The sequence below is a fragment of the Clupea harengus genome, chromosome 11, assembly GCF_900700415.2.
Source record: "Clupea harengus chromosome 11, Ch_v2.0.2, whole genome shotgun sequence".
NCBI classification, from domain to species: domain Eukaryota; kingdom Metazoa; phylum Chordata; class Actinopteri; order Clupeiformes; family Clupeidae; genus Clupea; species Clupea harengus.
Genome location: NC_045162.1, coordinates 17426162 through 17444620, shown reverse-complemented (window position 1 = coordinate 17444620; position 18459 = coordinate 17426162). Strand labels below are relative to the sequence as shown.

Below are 18459 nucleotides of genomic sequence, written 5' to 3'. Positions count from 1 at the left end.
ATTATCCAGAATGAGTACACAAACAAGAGGAAGTGTAGCCTATGGTCTCACACACACTCTCACTCTTTCACTCTCTCTCACACACACACACACACACACACACACACACACACACTGGAAGCAGCTGGGGGCTGTCCAATTAGAAAGATTTACTCTTCATGGTTTTGATGCTCAGACAATGACAGAGGGGAGTTCTCTGCACATAATGACCTGCAAGTTGTACATCTGTACTGTTCTCACTTTGTACTATTAAAGTGACCAAAGACCTCTTGGGAACCTCATCATGCACACGCATGCTATCAGCTATTACTGAACTAGACTGGACGATTTGTGGCATTACAAAACAGTGGGGGTTTCTTCTTCCTTGATACAGTCCATAAAAAGGCTTCTCATACCGATAAGCCTCATGGTAATTGCTTGATTATGACAATTAATTTCCCTTTGCACAGTGATTAGTGGATACCATTAATGGTAGTATTCATCTTATTTATAGTTATTACTTATTTATACAATTAAATTGGAAACAAAACAGTAAGTGTTTTAGAATGACAATGTTTTCTGTGTAGAAAGATACAGAAGAGCACGTTAATGTTCACCCTTCTGTATGCGGAGAGCTGTAGGACAAGGTGGAAGGAAAGATCAGCCTTGGTCCTCCAATAGAGACTACTTCACGAGATGGCGCTCTCTCAGGCAATGGTGTCTTTTGCTGCAGTTCCGGTGTGTGTGGCTGATTTGAATCAAATGTGTTGAAGTCAATGCTGGATGTGCACAGGTTCTCTGTGATCCAGTATAATTTTTATTAAATCGGCGGAGGATTTTCGGAATCTACTGCCACCATGAAACTTGTTCGGTAACGTTAACGTTACAATGTCTCACAATCTGTGCCTTGTGGTCATTCCTAGTAACATAGCCATCGTAACAATGTTTCTAACGTTAGTATGTGAAGGCCTATCGCCTAATATACTTTCTCAGTATTCTACATGACCTGTCGTAATTATTTCAGTGCCGTTCTGTTTTGATTAAAAGAACATAATCAGGTGCAATGGAATGACGAATGCACGAAGGCATTTCTTATAAACCTATCCCCATCTCCCCGTTTTCTTCAGATTTCTCATGAAACTGAGTCACGAGACTGTAACTATTGAATTGAAGAATGGTACACAGGTGCACGGCACCATCACAGGTTAGTGTGGCCCTACGCATTTACAGGAGAGCTGTTTCCCCATCATGTGCAGTTTGTTGTAGAGACATAGCCTACATACTACTAGGGTCAAATGTTTGAATAAATCACCCAACTCTGTGTATGCCCCTCTACGAATAGGCGTTGACGTGTCCATGAACACACACCTGAAAGCTGTGAAAATGACGCTGAAGAACAGGGAGCCGGTGCAGCTGGAGACTCTGAGTATCCGTGGCAACAACATCCGCTACTTCATCCTGCCCGACAGCCTGCCACTGGACACACTATTGGTGGACATTGAGCCAAAAGTCAAGTCCAAGAAGAGAGAAGCGGGTAAGTCACATTAGGGATGCACAGACACTGATAGAGATGTTCTTCTTGAGTTAAGAGTGGCTATGTGAAGAAAAGGCTGGGTGGGCAGCCGGAAATGACCGAACATCTGTCCTTTTAAAGGGTCTCATCATAAAACGAGCAGTTCTGTGGTGGTGTAATGGATACATAAGCATTCTGTTGTTGTAGGCATAGTACAACCCCCATAAGAAGTTATTTGGCCAACGGTTTTAAAAAGAAATCTTCAGGAACCTTTTGAAAGTCTGTTTTTTTGCTAGCCATGCCTTTGTGGAACATTTGTATAAAGGACCCTTGAGCAGGATTAACTGTAGATCTCCATTTAAATCGGTCTCCTCCGTATGTGTAAAAAATACAAAATAGCTTGTACACAGACAGCTTAGAATCCTTGATTCTGCTAATGCCACTGCTCAGAATCAGAATCAGAATCAGGTTTTATTGGCCAAGTAAGTTTGCACAAACAAGGAATTTGACTTGGTAAAGTGACTCTCAGTGTGTTTACACAAAATATACATTACAACACAATACAATACAAAACAAACAGTGCAACAGTGCAACGGTCAAGAAGTTTAAGAAAGTTTACGAAAGTATATACACAAGGCGGAATGGCTATATACAGTAGCTGTGAAACAGTAGTGCAAAGAAGAAGTGGAGAGTGCGAGAAGTGCAGGGATAAATATATAAATATATATGCTACAGTGGGTTAGCTGTTCAGTAGTGAGACGGCGAGGGGGAAGAAACTGTTTTTGTGTCTGGAGGTTTTGGCGAACAGTGATCTGTAGCGTCTACCAGTGGGGAGGAGTTTGAATAGTTTGTGTCCGGGGTGTGAGGGGTCTGCAGTGATTTTTCCTGCCCGTTTCCTGACTCTGGAGGTGTACAGGTCTTGGATGGTAGGCAGGACCAGCTGTTGAACTTCCCGCCTATATGCAGACTCATCATCATCACGGATGAGGCCGATGACTGATGTGTCGTCTGCAAATTTTAGGAGTTTAACAGATGGGTCTCCTGAGGTGCAGTCGTTGGTGTAGAGGGAGAAGAGCAGTGGGGAGAGCACGCATCCCTGAGGTGCACCAGTGCTGACTGACCGGGTGCAGGATGTTGTTTCACCCAGCCTCACCTGCTGCTTCCTGTCCATCAGGAAGTTTGTGATCCACTGACAGGTGGAGGCAGGCACAGTGAGCTGGGTGAGTTTGGTGAGGAGGACTTCTGGGATGATGGTGTTGAACGCCGAGTTGAAGTCCACGAACAGCATCCTTGCATAGGTCCCTGGGGAGTCGAGGTGTTGCAGGATGTAGTGCAGCCCCATGTTGACTGCATCATCCACTGACCTGTGTGCCCGGTAGGCAAACTGCAGAGGGTCCAGCAGGGGGCCTGTGATGCCCTTCAGATGGGTCAATACCAGTCTCTCAAAGGATTTCAGGACCACAGACGTCAGGGCGACGGGCCTGTAGTCATTCAGTCCAGTGATGGAGGATTTATTGGGAACCGGGATGATGGTGGAGCGTTTGAAGCAGGAGGGGACTTCACACAGCTCCAGAGATCTGTTGAAGATCCGTGTGAAGATGGGGGCCAGCTGATCAGCGCAGGCTTTCAGACAGGAGGGTGACACACCGTCTGGGCCTGCTGCCTTCCTTGTCTTCTGTCTCTGAAAGAGCTGGCACACATCCTCTTCAAACACCGTCAATGCCGGTGGGGGGTCAGGGGGGAGGGGGGAGGTAATAACAGGGGGTGCTGATGATTGTGTGAAGTCTGAGTTGGAGCTGGTGAGGGGTGTGAATGTGGGGTGATCAAACCTGCAGTAAAACACATTCAGATCGTCAGCCAGTTGAGGGTTCTCCATGGAGTGGGGGGAGGATTTCCTATAGTTAGTGATGTCCTGCAGGCCTCTCCACACTGACGCAGGGTCGTTAGCTGAAACCCTGTTTTTCAGCTTTTCAGTGTAGCCTCCTCCTTGGATTGACGAAGCTGCTTGAGCTTTGCTGTGAACCACGGTTTATTGTTTTTAAAGATGCAGTACGTTTTGGTGGGTACACACATGTCTTCACAAAAACTGATGTATGACGTCACAGTGTCAGTGAGTTCGTCTGGTGATGTAGATGCAGCCTCAAAAACACTCCAGTCAGTGCAGTCAAAGCAGGCCTGTAGCTCCAGCTTTGACTCGTTGGTCCATTTCCTCACAGTTTTCACCACAGGCTGCTGCAGTGAAGTGACCTGCAATGCCCTGAACCTGTAGCCATTTTAACCAGAGCTTGCCAGCAAATGTGTCCCGCTCTTTAATTGTTTACTTGTGGTGAGAGGTTGACCCCGTCTGCCTTGGATAAATCAGTTGCAGATTTGCAGTGAAATCTCCCAACAGCATGACTTCATGCCCTAGGGGACTTGAATGCTGCTTGAACTGTCTTTTGTTGCTGCAGCTGGGAGATCTCAATGTCCATGTGACAAAGTTTGTACTTGGTGAAGTGAATCACGCCACTGAACCCTGAGAGCAATGCACGTTGCATGCATATAATTAAATGAGCGTGTGTGTGTGTGTGATTGCTTGTGTTAGCCAGTACTTTATTGTACATTGCAAGCCAAAAGAAGCACTGACACACACTAGAACACACTGTATATGTATTAATGATGATTTGTTTTAGAGGGAAACTGAAATGTGTTCACTAAAGTCATTGCATTTCATACATTTTTTCTGCCTGTTTTTGCCTTTCCATTTCTCTGGCTCTCCTAACCAATGACACACACACACACACCACCTGTCTCTTTTTCAGTGGCTGCACGTGGTCGAGGCAGGGGTAGAGGTCGAGGGCGAGGGAGAGGAAGAGGACGAGGAGGACCCAGGCGATGAAGAGCCTCTCCTTTAGAACTCTCCTGAACAAGACAATTTACTTTTCTTGTGTTGGGGAAGTATGGGTGACATTTTAATTTCAGGTTTCAGACTGAGGTTTCACAACAACAACAGCTGGATTTTTTTGTATTTGTGTTGGTATGTTGTTTGCTTCGAAGATTAAATCTTCAGTTCTTTTCTGAATGTGTATTTTATGACTCATATTAATAAGGGGACAGCCTTGTGCTTATTGAACACTGGAAAAGGTCTTAAAGTTTAGCTTAAAGTAAAAACTGTGAGTGTGAGGCTGATTTACACAATAGTGTATGGGAATATACAGCAGGTTTGTGTGTGTGCATCTATGTAGAAAACATTTCTTTTGTTTACATTTCTCTTTTATTTGTAGTGTTTTTTCTGTTACACTATAACTGAATACAACTGGAGGAAAGCACTTACGCACTCATACAAAAACAACAGACACAAGTGATTTCTACTAAAAGCCTTTAATTTCATACAGATATTAAAAATATACACATCTACTCACACGCTCTTAAGCTAGGAGATTGCCTTAAAATGCAGCTCTTTTAAAACAAGGCTGCTGACAGAATCCTTTCAAAATGCCATTACCAATTTGGTACTTTGGTTGTACAAACTGGGCACAGATATTCAATCTTATGTTAACGGTTTGATCCACAAACTTTAATATAGTCCTTCATAGTAACAGTTTACCCATACTGGGAAACTTTCCTTTTTTCCTGAATCCAGTTTTTGGAGAAGATTAGTAGTATTAACACCTCCGCCCCATAGAGCTTTTAAGGATTTCCAGGTTAAATGTTTCAGGAGCCTGTACACACCTCCCAGAACTAGCACTGCAGTACAAAATAACTCAGAATTGATTCTGTTTGGCACAGATAGACTTGGGGAAATAAAGCTAGTTTTTAACCTAAGGGCCCAGATTCAAGGTGAATGTGTCTTGGGATAGCTGGGATAGCTTCTCACAGGTCATATGGTCCTTGCATGATGGGAAGGTTAGTAAGCACTTCTCTTGTGATCAATATTGTCACTGGATGGCCTGTAATACACTTTCCCTGGGTTTGTATATATTTGGCCCTTGATTCTTTCAGTGCAAATAACCAGGATGAGGATCTTGGAAAAACAAATCTGGTTTGGTGCCTATTTATACACTTAGCAGACAAGTTGGCATATATTCCAAAGTAGCAATATTTGTTACTTTATATTGTTCATGGTTTCAATTCAGATAAGCAAAACTTAGATATAAAACTATACAAATCTTTAGCTATTACATGATTTGGCAAACTACAACCCACAATTTGGAGACGTATAAATCTATGTACAAAGACTTTACATTTTTTCAACGACACCAACATGTTCAGGTATGCTGTTCACTTTAAAAATAAATGTTCACAGTATTCCTCTATCAAATTTGGCAATCAGTTGTCAGTACCGAATATAATGTCCATTTTTACAGTCTGTTTTCTGGCGCAGAAAATGACAGTAGCCGGTGTTCCTAATAGTTATCCCTCTGATGCACAAACTGTAAACCTCTTTTGAAGGCTAAACACTTACACAAATATGTAACCTAAAATTAATGCTGATGTTGGTACAGGTGTCTCCTCGCTTTCAATTGAGATTGCATACACTATTGAAATATTAAAGATTTTGTAAGTGATGTTGGCATTTCCAGCTAACCTCTGCCAGATGTAGCCATCATAGGAGGCCACCACCCCCCTCCAAAGTAAAAAATGAAACAGGAAAATGCCCAAATCAACAGAGTGAGTGACTGTATAAGCGTGTGCATAACAGAAGATGGGCGCCCTACAATCCTGAGATGGCACTGACAGTGTGTTCGTGAGAGGGCACAGGTTTTTGCTTCTTTTTGCAGAAGGCATAGAGTGCTGTGGCGGGCACACAGCAGACGGATGTTGCGAGCAAAAGGGCAATGAAGGCCTGACCATACCAGGGATATTCCATCACCACTGACTTGCCCTAAAGAAGTAAAAGACAACAAAGCAGTCACAAAAAATAGTTACTTAAAGGTGCTGTATGTAAGAATGTTAGTTTAAAACATTCAGATATTAAAGGTAGGGTAAGTGATTCCAATCCAATCATGCAATCAGCAACAGGGGCCAGTGGTGCTCCTGCCCCGGACAGGGGAAAGGGGAGGGGAGGTGGCAGTGAGAGTGAGAGCAGTGATACATATGGCACATGCTAAAGTGCTGAACTCCATGCAATGTCGAGAGAAGGAGAGATGGCCAAGAAACAGCCAAAGAGGAGAGGGTCTGAAGAGCAAAATTTGAAAAAGAAGTTATACAGAGCTGCCAACTCTCACGGTTTCACACGCACTCACGCCACACATCAACTCTAAGGAGCGCATATGTAACCCTATTCGCTGTGTAATGTAATGACGTTATGTGTGATGTGTTAGGAATGTTTTGACATGACTCTTGTCTTGGGGGAGGGATCTAAGGGGTGAGCTGGCGGTGTTAATTAATGGGCTACACCTGGTCATTGATGAGAGTGGAGGAGAGTGAACGTGGAACATAATCAGTGCTGAGACAACATGGATAAAGGAAGACCACAGCGAAAGGTGAGGTGTCTGGGAAGCGGTGCTAGATTGCTCACGTCGAGCTGCATTCAAGGTGTAGGGGTGGTTGCCGTTCGCATGCTGCTTAGGGCTGCCGGCGGTGAAGAGTGGGATACCTGTAGCTAAAGCTGGGGAAGAATTAGGAGTGCGTTGGCTGCTTCTCAGTTAGGGGTTTTCCGCTGGCGTTACTGGCTGAGACCTCACGAGTGCTGGATCGGTGGTTTCTGTCTCTCCCCTTACCGATCAGTGCCCAAGCTCAGACCCCGGGGGAGGGTCTTGTAACTCGGGAGAGTTAAGTTTTAATCTTTATTCTTTTGTGTGTGTGCGCGTGCGTGTATGAGTGTGTGTTTTAACCTGACGGCGTAGCCAGTTTATGATTTGAGGTGGGAGGGTTTAGAGACGGTGGCTTTGTGTGTAGCCCGGCTGACGTCTTGTGTGTGCCTATTGCAGTGCCGTGGGAGTGTGTGCAGTGCCCTACAGCGGTGGTGTGTGTTGGAACTTTATATTTATTGTGGTGTGTTGTATTGCTGTGTAACCCGCCTAGTTTAGGGCCTTGGGGTAGTCGTTCAGTCGAGTAGCACTGAGGCTTACTGACTTTTAGTAACCTGACCTGATCCGGCATTTCTGGTAGCCGTATGAATTGACTGAGTAACTTGTATAATAATAAAGACTGTTAACTATTTCTAAAGTCCGTGTACAGCCTCGTTCTGTGTGCATTCTCCCAACCGAAAGAACCTGACTACAAATTAGGTTTATTACAGCTGCATATACATCTTAAGATGATCTAAAGAGGTCTATGCAGCGAATAGGGTTAAAGATGCGCTCCTTAGCGCCAGCTACCCTCGGGGAGTTTGAAAAGTAACGAACGCGTCTCGGCCCTATATCAGATTTTTTTTTTGCCGTGAGAAATTGGATGTGTGGCGTGAGTGCGTGTGAAAACATGCAAAAGCGTGTGTCTTACGGCGAAACCGTGAGTTGGCAGCTGTGGAGCTCTAAGGAGCGCATATGTAACCCTATTCGCTGCATAGACATCTTAAGATGATCTAAAGAGGTCTATGCAGCGAATAGGGTTAAAGATGCGCTCCTTAGCGCCGGCTACCCTCGGAGTGCGTGTGAAAACATGCAAAAGCGTGTGTCTTACGGCGAAACCGAGCTCTGAACTCTCACGGTTTCGCCGTAGAGGGTTTGTGGTAGTCCTTCCAACAGTGAGCTTCTGGTTGGATTTCTTGCCCTATGTGTCAAGCTGATATTGCTGCATCAGTATGTTAAACCATTTATGTTAACCTGATATGCTGTATCTGTACAGGGAAAAAGTTGAACATTGCGTTCACAACCAGGGCTAAACTTAACAGATATCTTGATGAGGGTGACATCACACCACGGCAGGTGGATTCATTCCATGATGTGTTTCCTAACAAGTGCTGTGGGCTATGCACTTAAGAAGCTGCCAATGGAAGAGCCACTGATCAAACACGCATCATTTGTAGATGTGCGGCAGAGGGCTGAAAGTGGCATTGAAGATGTCCTGTACTTTGTTGAAAGGTTAGTTTTTTTCTTTAATTATTGTCTATCATCTTAGCTAAAATGCTTATGATGAGGTATGTTCACTCCTAAACTGCACATGAGTTATTCTTATATGGCTTTTCCTCAAAGATGTGTATGAACAGTACACTTACAGTATTAATCAAAACAAAATATGGTATGTTTTTCCATTTTGTTCTTGGTTCATTTTCCATAGGTGACAGGAGCCAAAGAATTTGAGAGGCTTGCTGCCATCGCCAAGCTGGTCCTGGTGTTGCCCCATTCGAATGCAGATGCTGAGAGGGTGTTTTCAGTTGTGGGACTGAACAAAACTAAGACCAGAAATAGCCTGGCATTGGATGGCACCCTGTCCTCAATAATGGCCATAAAGATGCCGACCTGGAGCCCTGTTTCAGATGGGAGCCCCCCTCAGAGGTCATCAGGGCCTCCAAGAAGGCCACAGGCCAGTACAACCTTGCCCACAGATCTTAGAAAATGACTAACCAGCTTCTGATCTGCATCTGATACCTCATTTTTAGTTATTTTTGTCATGTGTTGATCCATTGTATTGCTTAAAAAGGCTACTGTATAAGCACTTTATTTGTTGCACTTTTTTGTTTGATGGAACGTGTGGTTGGAGGCTTTGAATAATGAAAAATATTTCTCCCTAATTCATTTTGTGTAATTTTTTTGCTGAACATAAATCATTAAGTGCTCTTTAGAATACAATTATTAACAATATAGGTTAGGTTTCAGTTAAGAATTAGTTGACTTCCATTGTAATCAAAATGTCAATCAACCTACCTTGGTCAAATCTTAAACACAGGTCTATTTAATTAGGCTATATTGTGGCACAATTAGGCACATTGAGGCACAACAATAGTTTTCTGGTTGAATGTTCAGCTCAAGTCTAGAAGGCCCTACAAGTCATGATCAGATGAACATGAATCAGAATAAGTTCAGGTATTGCACATCTTTAGCATACCACCCAAAAATCCACTAGAATGCAGGAAATAACATCACCTTAAACCAAAATTCAGCTATGTCTTGGCTTCACAGAATGTAACCAAAGTTGTCCATCTCCAGTAGGCCGCCCCTATCAACGTCTTTGGGCCCCACAAACCACCAGAATGCAGGGCACAACATGGGTACAACGACAAATTAATTCCAATTCCCTGATATTTTTGCCTCCAACTTGTGTGGCTACGCAGCCACACAAGTTGGTGGCTCAAATATCAGGGCAAAACTTTGGTCACCCGCGTCAATCTCATTTCAAGGTTTTTGGAAAAGTTGGCAGCTCTGGGCTTAGCTAACCTGTAGTTATTATCAACAAGTATCTCAGTAGCAAGCCCATCAGTTATCAATAATGGTATCTATCAGGTAGCTCAAAAGCTTGAGTGCTTAATGAGACACTAATGTTAGACTAGATATCTTTCAGTTATGTAAGGCTTTCATGTTACATGAAGCCTTCAGTCTCCCCGACCTTGGCCAAACTTTTTGTTTACTTCTGCGAAGAGAGAGGAGGTAGAGGTGTGCAAACGTAGTGATTCACTGCCCCTAATCTGCTTGGGGTGGGGATTATGAAATAATTTAACTCGCTAGCTGACAACAGCCTTACATTCATTTAGTAATGACGATGACTATCAGAAAACCAATATTAACTGTCAATGGCTTGGTTTCCATGGTATGTGCGATATAGTACAATATGGAAAGTGCGATTAGTAGTAGTATCTCACCAAATCTGGGTTCCAGGCCTGGTATGTTGGCGTGCCGCCGCGGATGTAGTCAACAATGTAGAAGATGAAGAGACTGATGAGCAGAACGGGACTGACGACTGCCCACATGATCTTCCAGTACCAGTTGGGCCGATGTCCCAGCATGTCTTCAATGTCCTTTTCAAACCTGTTGGATGAGTTTGCACAATGTTACCAACACAAACCTCACTAAAAGTGTGCGTCACAAAAAGCTGATAATGGAGATTAAATGGCTGCCATGTAAATTCAATATAGTTTACTAATCGATTTGACTAGACCACCACAGAAAAGCCTCTTCAAACAGATTACTAGTAATCTATATTAGTATCACTCTTCCTTAAAACCTGTGTAAAGTTCTTGTCATGATGCCCAACTGTCAGATAATCAGTCAAATACTCAACAATCAAAATAACTGAGACTTGCAGAGTCAGAACTGAGACTAATGTTTTCTGCAGTCTTAACACTGTAACAAAGGAAAAAGACGTTCTTCACTAAGGTGCAACCAATCTGTAGCCCCAGTGTGTGCTGTTCTAGCAGTAGCCACACATGTAGCTAACCTCTTTTATCAGTGGCTTCATACTCCTCACGGTTGCTTGGTGCATATTGTCTAGGAACAAATATTGTGACATTTGATGAAGCTAAATTTAATTCAAACTAAACCAGATGCAACAAAAGTGTCAAGAGACCATAATAATACAACAGTAGGAGCCTTCCAGACTTTAGTTTCCTGAAAAGGAAGTTAACTTCACTCTATCTCAGCTGCATTTAGGATCTGAAATGACCCATTTCAAGCCATTTCATCCCCCATCTGTTTTATTCTGTTTTTCACCACTGATACATAACTGGTAAAAGAGACAGAGAGAAGGACACCTCTCATCATACAAAAACACAATCACACCTTTTCAGTCCATAGATGTAGCTGACAGTGACGACCTCGATGAGCACGATGAAGAGCAGGGAGAAGGTGGCTCCGTACTCGTTGAACATGGTGAACCAGTAGTTCCCCGAACGTGTGGTGAAGCCCAGACCCAGGAGCAGGCAGAACAGACACACCAGGCCTGGAGGATACACCAGAGCACGAGCAAAGGAAACAGAGACAATACGATCAATCCCTTTGTCACTTATGGGCAACACAATTGAACACACTTTGGTATCTGTAATAGGGTTAATACCCTGCAAAATGTGTAACTTCCAAATAGGTTAACTAACTCATTACGATTGATTAAATTGGTCGTCCACATCCATGTTTTCTTTCCCATTCTCTCTCCTCCAACCAAGCTCACCGTTCAGGGTCTCATTGCTGAAGTTGCGTGCCAGCACTTTGAAATCTCGGAGCGGGGTGATGATGGCCGTCACGTTGCCCAGCATGCTGCCCATGCCCAGCAGCAGCAGCATGGAGAAGTAGAGCACCGACCAGAACTGGGACGCTGGCATGTTCTTTATAGCCTCGCTGTACACTATAAAGGCCAGGCCTGTGCCCTCAACAGCCTAGAACAGGAAATAGGAGAAACAGACACTGGCCAACTTAGACCTTTTAGTATGCAAGTGTGTATGTGTCAACACTAATACAAATGTTAGAATGGCTCTATGCTTGGTGATACAAATGTCTGCAGTGGTAAACTTAAACACTAAATAACAACTAAACAAATAAGCCTCTAAACTTTCGTTTGTCTGCTGAAATTGTCCTGGTTTGATATTACGTTAGTTTCAGCTGTGTTGGTAAATCGTTTGACAATTACATAATGACCAGGACTTTGACACATCTTCTTTTTTTTCATTCCCATCATGTAAACTGAGGAATGCCTCATCCTTCACTTATGTTAACTTACAGGTGAGCTTGTAGAACCAAAACTACATAAAGATTAAAAAAATGAACAGAGCTTGTTACACACTACTGGTGTAATCATGAGTATCTTTGCATAGATTTGTTGTCCTATGCAAGGTAAATGTGTAGATAATAGTCACTTCCCAACTGGGGACGTCATACAGACCTTGAGTGACCAGAGCTAATGAAATAAACAATCTCTTATGCATGCTCAGGTGTTTCCATGAATGACAATGATGATCTTGTTATGAGCAAGACTGATTCCTTCATTGATTAAAGGTCAATAATATACTGTATGTAACTCTGTGTGGTATAACATAGTTCAAGTCTCTAGTATTATCAGCTGATACATCTTTTTATTATAATGCTTATAATTTCTTATCTAACCCTTAAACACACACACACAAACACATTATGTGCAAAGGTTAAAGGAGCAGGAAACAAGAGATATTACGGTGTCTAGTTCGGCCTCCAGGTCACAGGTGTCCAGCTTCGGGGCCAAGCTGGCAAACTGGTCCGGGTGGGTGCGGTTCAGCTCTGAGATCCAATAGTCGATATTGTCCAGGCTAATGGTGTCCTCTGCCATGTCAAAGGTGTTCAGGAGCAGCAGCCTCACCCTGGGTGAGAGCATATATAAATACATTTGGGTTTTTGGAGAAAGTTAGGGTAAGCACCAGAGAACTGTTCTTCACAACTTCTCAACATCTTTCTCTCAATATTGATGCTGGAATAGAAATGTCAATGTCAGCCACAACTGAGTTGGTGGATCTAAAGCAAGCATGGTCTAAAACAAACACCATAGTCAGTCAGTAACATTCATCAGTGCTAGGGTATGGCCCATGGTGTCTGTTACATAGTAGTCAATGGTTGATCCAGGTTTTAGTTTGGTGACTGATAAAGCCACATGATGTCAGGGGAAAGATAAGATGGGTTAGGAGACTGACTCGTAACATCGTGATCCTTTTGGTGGTTAAAGCAAGTCACATCAATTATGTTTCTGTGAATTTCCAGAACCATTAATGTTTCTCTGTAGTGCAGAACCATTCACGTTTCTGTGTATTCCAGAACCATTATTGTTTCTTGGTATTCCAGAACATTAGAGTCACATTCATTTCAAACTCTGCTAATAGTGCGGGAGTCTTTAAAGCTGTATATAAATCTTCCCATAAATATAGCATGCTCATCCTTGCCCTAATGTCTTCTGATAAGCTCCAGCAATAACTGACAATTATAAACTAAGCATTCCCACACTTCTAATCCCACCATGAGATAACTCCAATGACAACCCTTCCTCCCAGATAGCAAACATTTCCTACTACCACATGTATATGATTCCATCTGATAGTAGGTCTTCATTCAAACTATCCTGAAAATGCTGTTTCCTCTTTCTGGCCCTGTTATTTATGCTGCTTAAAATACTTTATGTACTCATTTTGTTTGTAAAACTGGACGCTTCCTTAAATGATTTGTGACTATTCTAATTCCTGGTACCCTTTCTTATTTTCTGTTACCTTCTTACCAAATAAAAATAATTATAAAAAAAAAATTAAAATACTTTATATACAGTATATAATACTATATTATATATATATTTAAGCCTGTGAATCACCTGGATAGTCAACCTTGAATGACCCCAATTCCTTATCTATGAAGCTGAAGTCAGCTGTGCTGTTCAAAGTAACGCCTCACCTTTCCAGGCAGCTCTCATAGTTGAAAGTGGCCTTGAAGCCATAGATGGAGAATGTGACGATGCTGGCGAAGACGGAGGTGCCGCTGTTGATCAGAGACACAATGACGGCCTGCCGCTCAAAGTTGTTGTGGTATTGGTTGTAGCTGGCAAAGGCGATGAGCGAGCCGAAGCCCAGACCCAGGGAGAAGAAGATCTGAGTGGCAGCGTTTATCCACGTCTGAGGGTTAGCCAGCTGCTCCAGCTGATATGGCGCGCGCACACACACACACAAAGAAAGAGAAAGGTATCGATGGGTTTGTGGCAGTTACTTCTTCAATTAGCTCCTTCTGTAGACAAAGAGTCACTTTCCTTACAGAAAGGAAGTGTTTCGCAGAGAAGGTTTTCTAGAAAGCCCTGGACCTCAATTTCGGTCAAGCAAAAAAGGGCCAAACACATTATCAGGTGAATGGCATTGTTGATAAACTTGTACATTATGGATAACAGTTTGGTGTGTTTGGGTATACACATGTGGTATCTGGTCAGGTTAACAAGCACACGCTATAAAATTGGTCTTTCAAAAGGAAGTAAACTCTCCAGCGCGCAAGCACACACACACACACACACACACACACACACGCACACACACACGCATTACCTTTGGAGTAAACATGTACTTGACCCCATTCATAGCTCCGTGCAAGGTGACTCCACGGATGAGGTAGATGAAGAGGACCAGGTAGGGAAATGTGGCCGTGAAGTACACAACCTGTTGAGGTCAAGCAGGGTCAAAGGTCAATGGTGCTCAGAGGGGTTTGACCAGCTAAACTTCAGCTACACCTTAACAATTCTGTATTTTTTACTTGAGTAAAACTACCACTTCCAGGAAATTTACAAGACATGGTTTATTACCCTGACTTTCTTCGAATCAGTAAATAGTACTACCTGACCTTACCTTTGCTCCCTGAGCTTCCCAGAGAGGTTCAGCTTTAGGCTTATGTTATGAAGCAGGCAAGGGTTTGGCACTCTCTTATTAGTTCTATGTGTCCCAATTGGCTCTCTGTCTAGACTGCACTTACTTACTACACTCATCTCATACCATTAAATGACATTGGTCAATAAACAAATAAATACAAAATTTTGTAAAATGTTACAGTTCTACAATTTTACATTTGTAGAACACTTTTGCACTCCGTGAAAAGCGTCATAATGTCATAGAGTCATACTCCAAGTTACACCCAGAACTGAAGTTAAGGTTCTTGACTAAAACTCATAAAGCTACGACTTTAGAAAAGCTATAGCAGTGCCTGCCTACTTTGCCTGTGGACTTGACTCCCTTGACGATGAAGAGGTAGACGATCATCCAGGCCAGGACTAGACAGAGAGCCTGGCCCATATGCACTCCCCCGCTATCATCAATGGAGGACGAGATGTTTAGCGTCTCCCGGTAGAAGAAGTACTGCGTTGGCGTGGCAACCTCACACTCCTCTAAATACCCTGTCTGGTTGCTGTTCAATGGACATGTAGCCCACGGGAGCACCGACTGGCATTTGGCCCAAGAGAAAAAAGAAGAAAAGAAGCAATATTTTGAATGCTAATGATAATGGAAGCATAGTGCTCAATACAATTCATTACATATGGGGAGGCTTCACGAAATGATCAGTAAACAAGCAGCTTGTTATTATGGAGTACCATATTTCTATAGTCAAAAATAACATGACACATGTAACGCCTATATATGCAACAAAGTCCTCTTTATCTTATCTGACATATATGACAATTAGGACACCTACCTGAAATGAATGGAAGAGATACCAGAAGCTCCATGCATTGATGACATTGTAGTAGAGACACAAGTACAGTGACGTTATGACACTTGCAATGCCTGAATGGGGAGATTTTTGGGAAGAATCAGATGATTATCTTGGCACAGGAAAGTGCTATAGCAATACCACTGAACAGAGACACATCTGTCTCTCCTCCTCCATTCACTTTTTTCTTCAAGAAATAACTCTAATCCTAATCAATAACTCCAATCTTATTTAACCCTTTCTGGATACATTAGGTGTCGATCAGTCCCTCCGGGATTTAATGATTTTTATTGTGATTTTGTGGAGGTGAGTTATAAAAACATGCCTTGGTTTGAAACTTTAAACTCACAAGTTCTTGTTAATATTCAGAACAGTAATCATGAGCAATTTTGTACTACTGTTTAAAGATAACTGAACAGAAAACATGATTGTTCAAAATTTGATGACCATTCCTTGCCTTACTTTATCGATAATCTACTCACTCAAATTATCCTTTCATAGGCCTATGCATGAATTTGGGAATCACTAAATGGGAATCACTAAACTTTTATTTTGTAACGCCCTCTCTGTGTGCGACAAACGGCTGAAATTGGTCCAGTATCGAGTTAGAACGCTATAATGTTAGAACGCAGGACAAGCATCTGGTCAAAGTAAACCGCTTGACAGGCTCATAAGTGTCTGACAACATGGAAAGGATCCCTACAGAAATAGGGCCCATGTTAAAAAATACCAGAATTCTCCTTTAAGTTTAATATCATGTTTGAACAGTATTTACAATTTCACAACTGAACTCAAGACAGAATAACATAATGTGTAGGTAGTTCATTTAACTTTTAATGAGGTAACAGTCATAGATCCAGCTATGTTGTGAGCGTCAAGCGAATCAATCCATCACACATCATCAATCTATAACACCTTTTAGCAGTGGCAGTGGTTGAGACAGACTGTGCATAACCTTATACCACCATCAGGAGGCAAGAAGAAGCAGAACATTGTTTATTTTCTGCAATTTTATGTGCAATTTATATGCGGTAAAGGAGAAAACATGCAGCATCACAAAGAAATGTGGTAAATTGCTGATTTTGTTTTGATTGTTGAATTTGCAAATCGCAAATCACTTGTAGGTCACTTTGTCTGCTACTGCTAAATGAAAAAGTGTAGGGTAAATGTTTGTGGCTTGCATGCCTCTTCAGACATTTGTAAATGTAAATGTGCACACAATGTACATGTGTGTGAATGAGTGTGTGCCCCACACTGTACATGTGTGTGAATGAGTGTGTGCCCCACACTGTACATGTGTGTGAATGAGTGTGTGCCCCACACTGTACATGTGTGTGAATGAGTGTGTGTCCCACTCACCCACTCCCCCCAGGTAAGGGTTAATGGCAGTCCATGCTCCAATGCTTCCCATACGCATCTTCTGTCCAATAGCCAGCTCCATGGAAAACAGAGGGATGCCCTCCAGCACCAGCATGATCATGTAAGGTATCATGAAGCCCCCTTCAGACACAGACACACACACACACACACACACACACACACACACACACACACACACACACACACACACACACACACACACACACACACACACACCTTTAGCACTATTTACATAATCACATCTGTTAACTGTTAACGGTATAATGGATAGAGAAATGTATCAGTAGATGAGTCTGATATATGTCTCTACACTGAAGGTTAACATCCTGCATACAAATCAGTTAATAACTCTATAGTCTGTAGACTAATCCAGGAATACAATTTACCAACATGTCATTGTTCTATCATTTACCGTAAGAATACTATGCTGTTTTGTGCTACATTCCAATTCATCACTATCCCTTAGATCTTGAATGATGTTCAAAGAAACTTTGTTTTATTATAAAGGTGATTTATTTTAGCAACCAGACCAAAGGGCAGATCTATCCATTTCAAACACACCACACACTGTATGTCACAGCACCGAAACACCAGCTAAATATAACAACAATAAACGAATATAAATATATAAATATAAACAATTATAGGTTACCAATGTCTCTGATGATTCAGTCAAAAGCCAAATATACAAAACTATCTTTTGAATGTTGTCCTACATTATGAGGAGTTAGTGAGCTATCTGTGGAACATTATGGGGAGTTAGTGAGCCAGGTATCTGTGGAACAGGCAACAGACTCAGATTTAAGCACACTTTGAACAGTTTTGTCTGCCACTTATTCCAAGCAAAAGGACACTTCAAATGTAATACAAAACATTTCTGCATAATTTAATTGTAACACAAACCAAAACAGAAACAGTTATTTTGTGTTACCATACATTCCTTCTGGGCCGATTTGTGTCTCTCTTTCTGTCCTCTCTCATTTTCTTACTGTCTGACTGGAGCAGTCAAGATACAAGCTTAATGACCCTTATAGCCAAGTACTGGTCGAGGTACAGTAGATTAGGGTTGTCTGGAGGCCCGGTCAATGGTGAAGCTCATTAAAAGTTACAGTTCTGGATGGGGGGGCATGTTGTTTCTGTCAACTACGTAACTGCCAATTAAAAATGCAGTCTGTGATTCTATTCCCATACACTTTTGGTCAAATTCAGAAAATTGCACCTCAAACCGCTGGTGTTTGTCCTGGCTCTGTAAATGGGGAACAAACAAACAATCCCAGCCAATCAGAAGCACAGAAGGTAGGGGTGCCATTTAATTGGCTGCTCAGCACAAATATCGCCAACCATTTTGCGAAACCGAATCACGGACTGCATCTTTAAACAGTGTGGGGCCATGACTCCTGTAGTGACTACAGCGCATTTCCAATCAAAGCTTTGGGTGGAAAACAGCAGATTACTCTGAGTGTAATCTGGCAGGGTGGAATATTTGAAGATTTCGCCCACAAATCACTTTTCACTGACCATTTAATCACAGATTAGTCAGAAAGAGAA

At 42.4% G+C, this 18459-nt stretch overlaps 2 protein-coding genes across 3 annotated transcripts in view; one reads left to right on the top strand and one right to left on the bottom strand.

The window, feature by feature from the left end:
• The first annotated feature begins 692 nt into the window (after window positions 1-692).
• On the top strand, window positions 693-4553 carry LOC105910057 (small nuclear ribonucleoprotein Sm D1). The gene is made up of 4 exons (XM_012838736.3): window positions 693-850; window positions 1107-1183; window positions 1322-1513; window positions 4294-4553. Exons 1-4 carry the CDS (start codon window positions 837-839, stop codon window positions 4368-4370), a joined length of 360 nt encoding a protein of 119 aa, XP_012694190.1. The 5' UTR covers window positions 693-836; the 3' UTR covers window positions 4371-4553.
• A 283-nt stretch (window positions 4554-4836) lies between these two features.
• LOC105910052 (sodium- and chloride-dependent transporter XTRP3) overlaps window positions 4837-18459 on the bottom strand; it is a 24633-nt gene continuing 11010 nt past the window's right edge. Inside the window, exons 4-13 of one of the 2 annotated variants that reach the window (XM_012838730.3) lie at window positions 16891-17031; window positions 15514-15605; window positions 15036-15263; window positions 14379-14489; window positions 13744-13985; window positions 12509-12671; window positions 11513-11717; window positions 11128-11287; window positions 10212-10377; window positions 4837-6356 (exon numbers count right to left, since the gene is read on the bottom strand). In XM_012838730.3, coding sequence (XP_012694184.1) covers window positions 6186-6356; window positions 10212-10377; window positions 11128-11287; window positions 11513-11717; window positions 12509-12671; window positions 13744-13985; window positions 14379-14489; window positions 15036-15263; window positions 15514-15605; window positions 16891-17031 — 1679 coding nt within the window. In that variant the 3' untranslated portion in view covers window positions 4837-6185. Of the gene's footprint in view, window positions 6357-9263; window positions 9582-10211; window positions 10378-11127; window positions 11288-11512; window positions 11718-12508; window positions 12672-13743; window positions 13986-14378; window positions 14490-15035; window positions 15264-15513; window positions 15606-16890; window positions 17032-18459 lie in introns of those variants that run through there. The other variant, XM_031575803.2, reaches the window with a different exon arrangement.

What these genes read in the sequence shown, in the direction of transcription:
- LOC105910057 (XM_012838736.3), top strand. An exon ending in GGTGCACGGCACCATCACAG is followed by an intron (nt 1,184 to 1,321) that starts GTTAGTGTGGCC and finishes CTCTACGAATAG; the next exon opens with GCGTTGACGTGTCCATGAAC. An exon ending in GTCCAAGAAGAGAGAAGCGG is followed by an intron (nt 1,514 to 4,293) that starts GTAAGTCACATT and finishes TCTCTTTTTCAG; the next exon opens with TGGCTGCACGTGGTCGAGGC.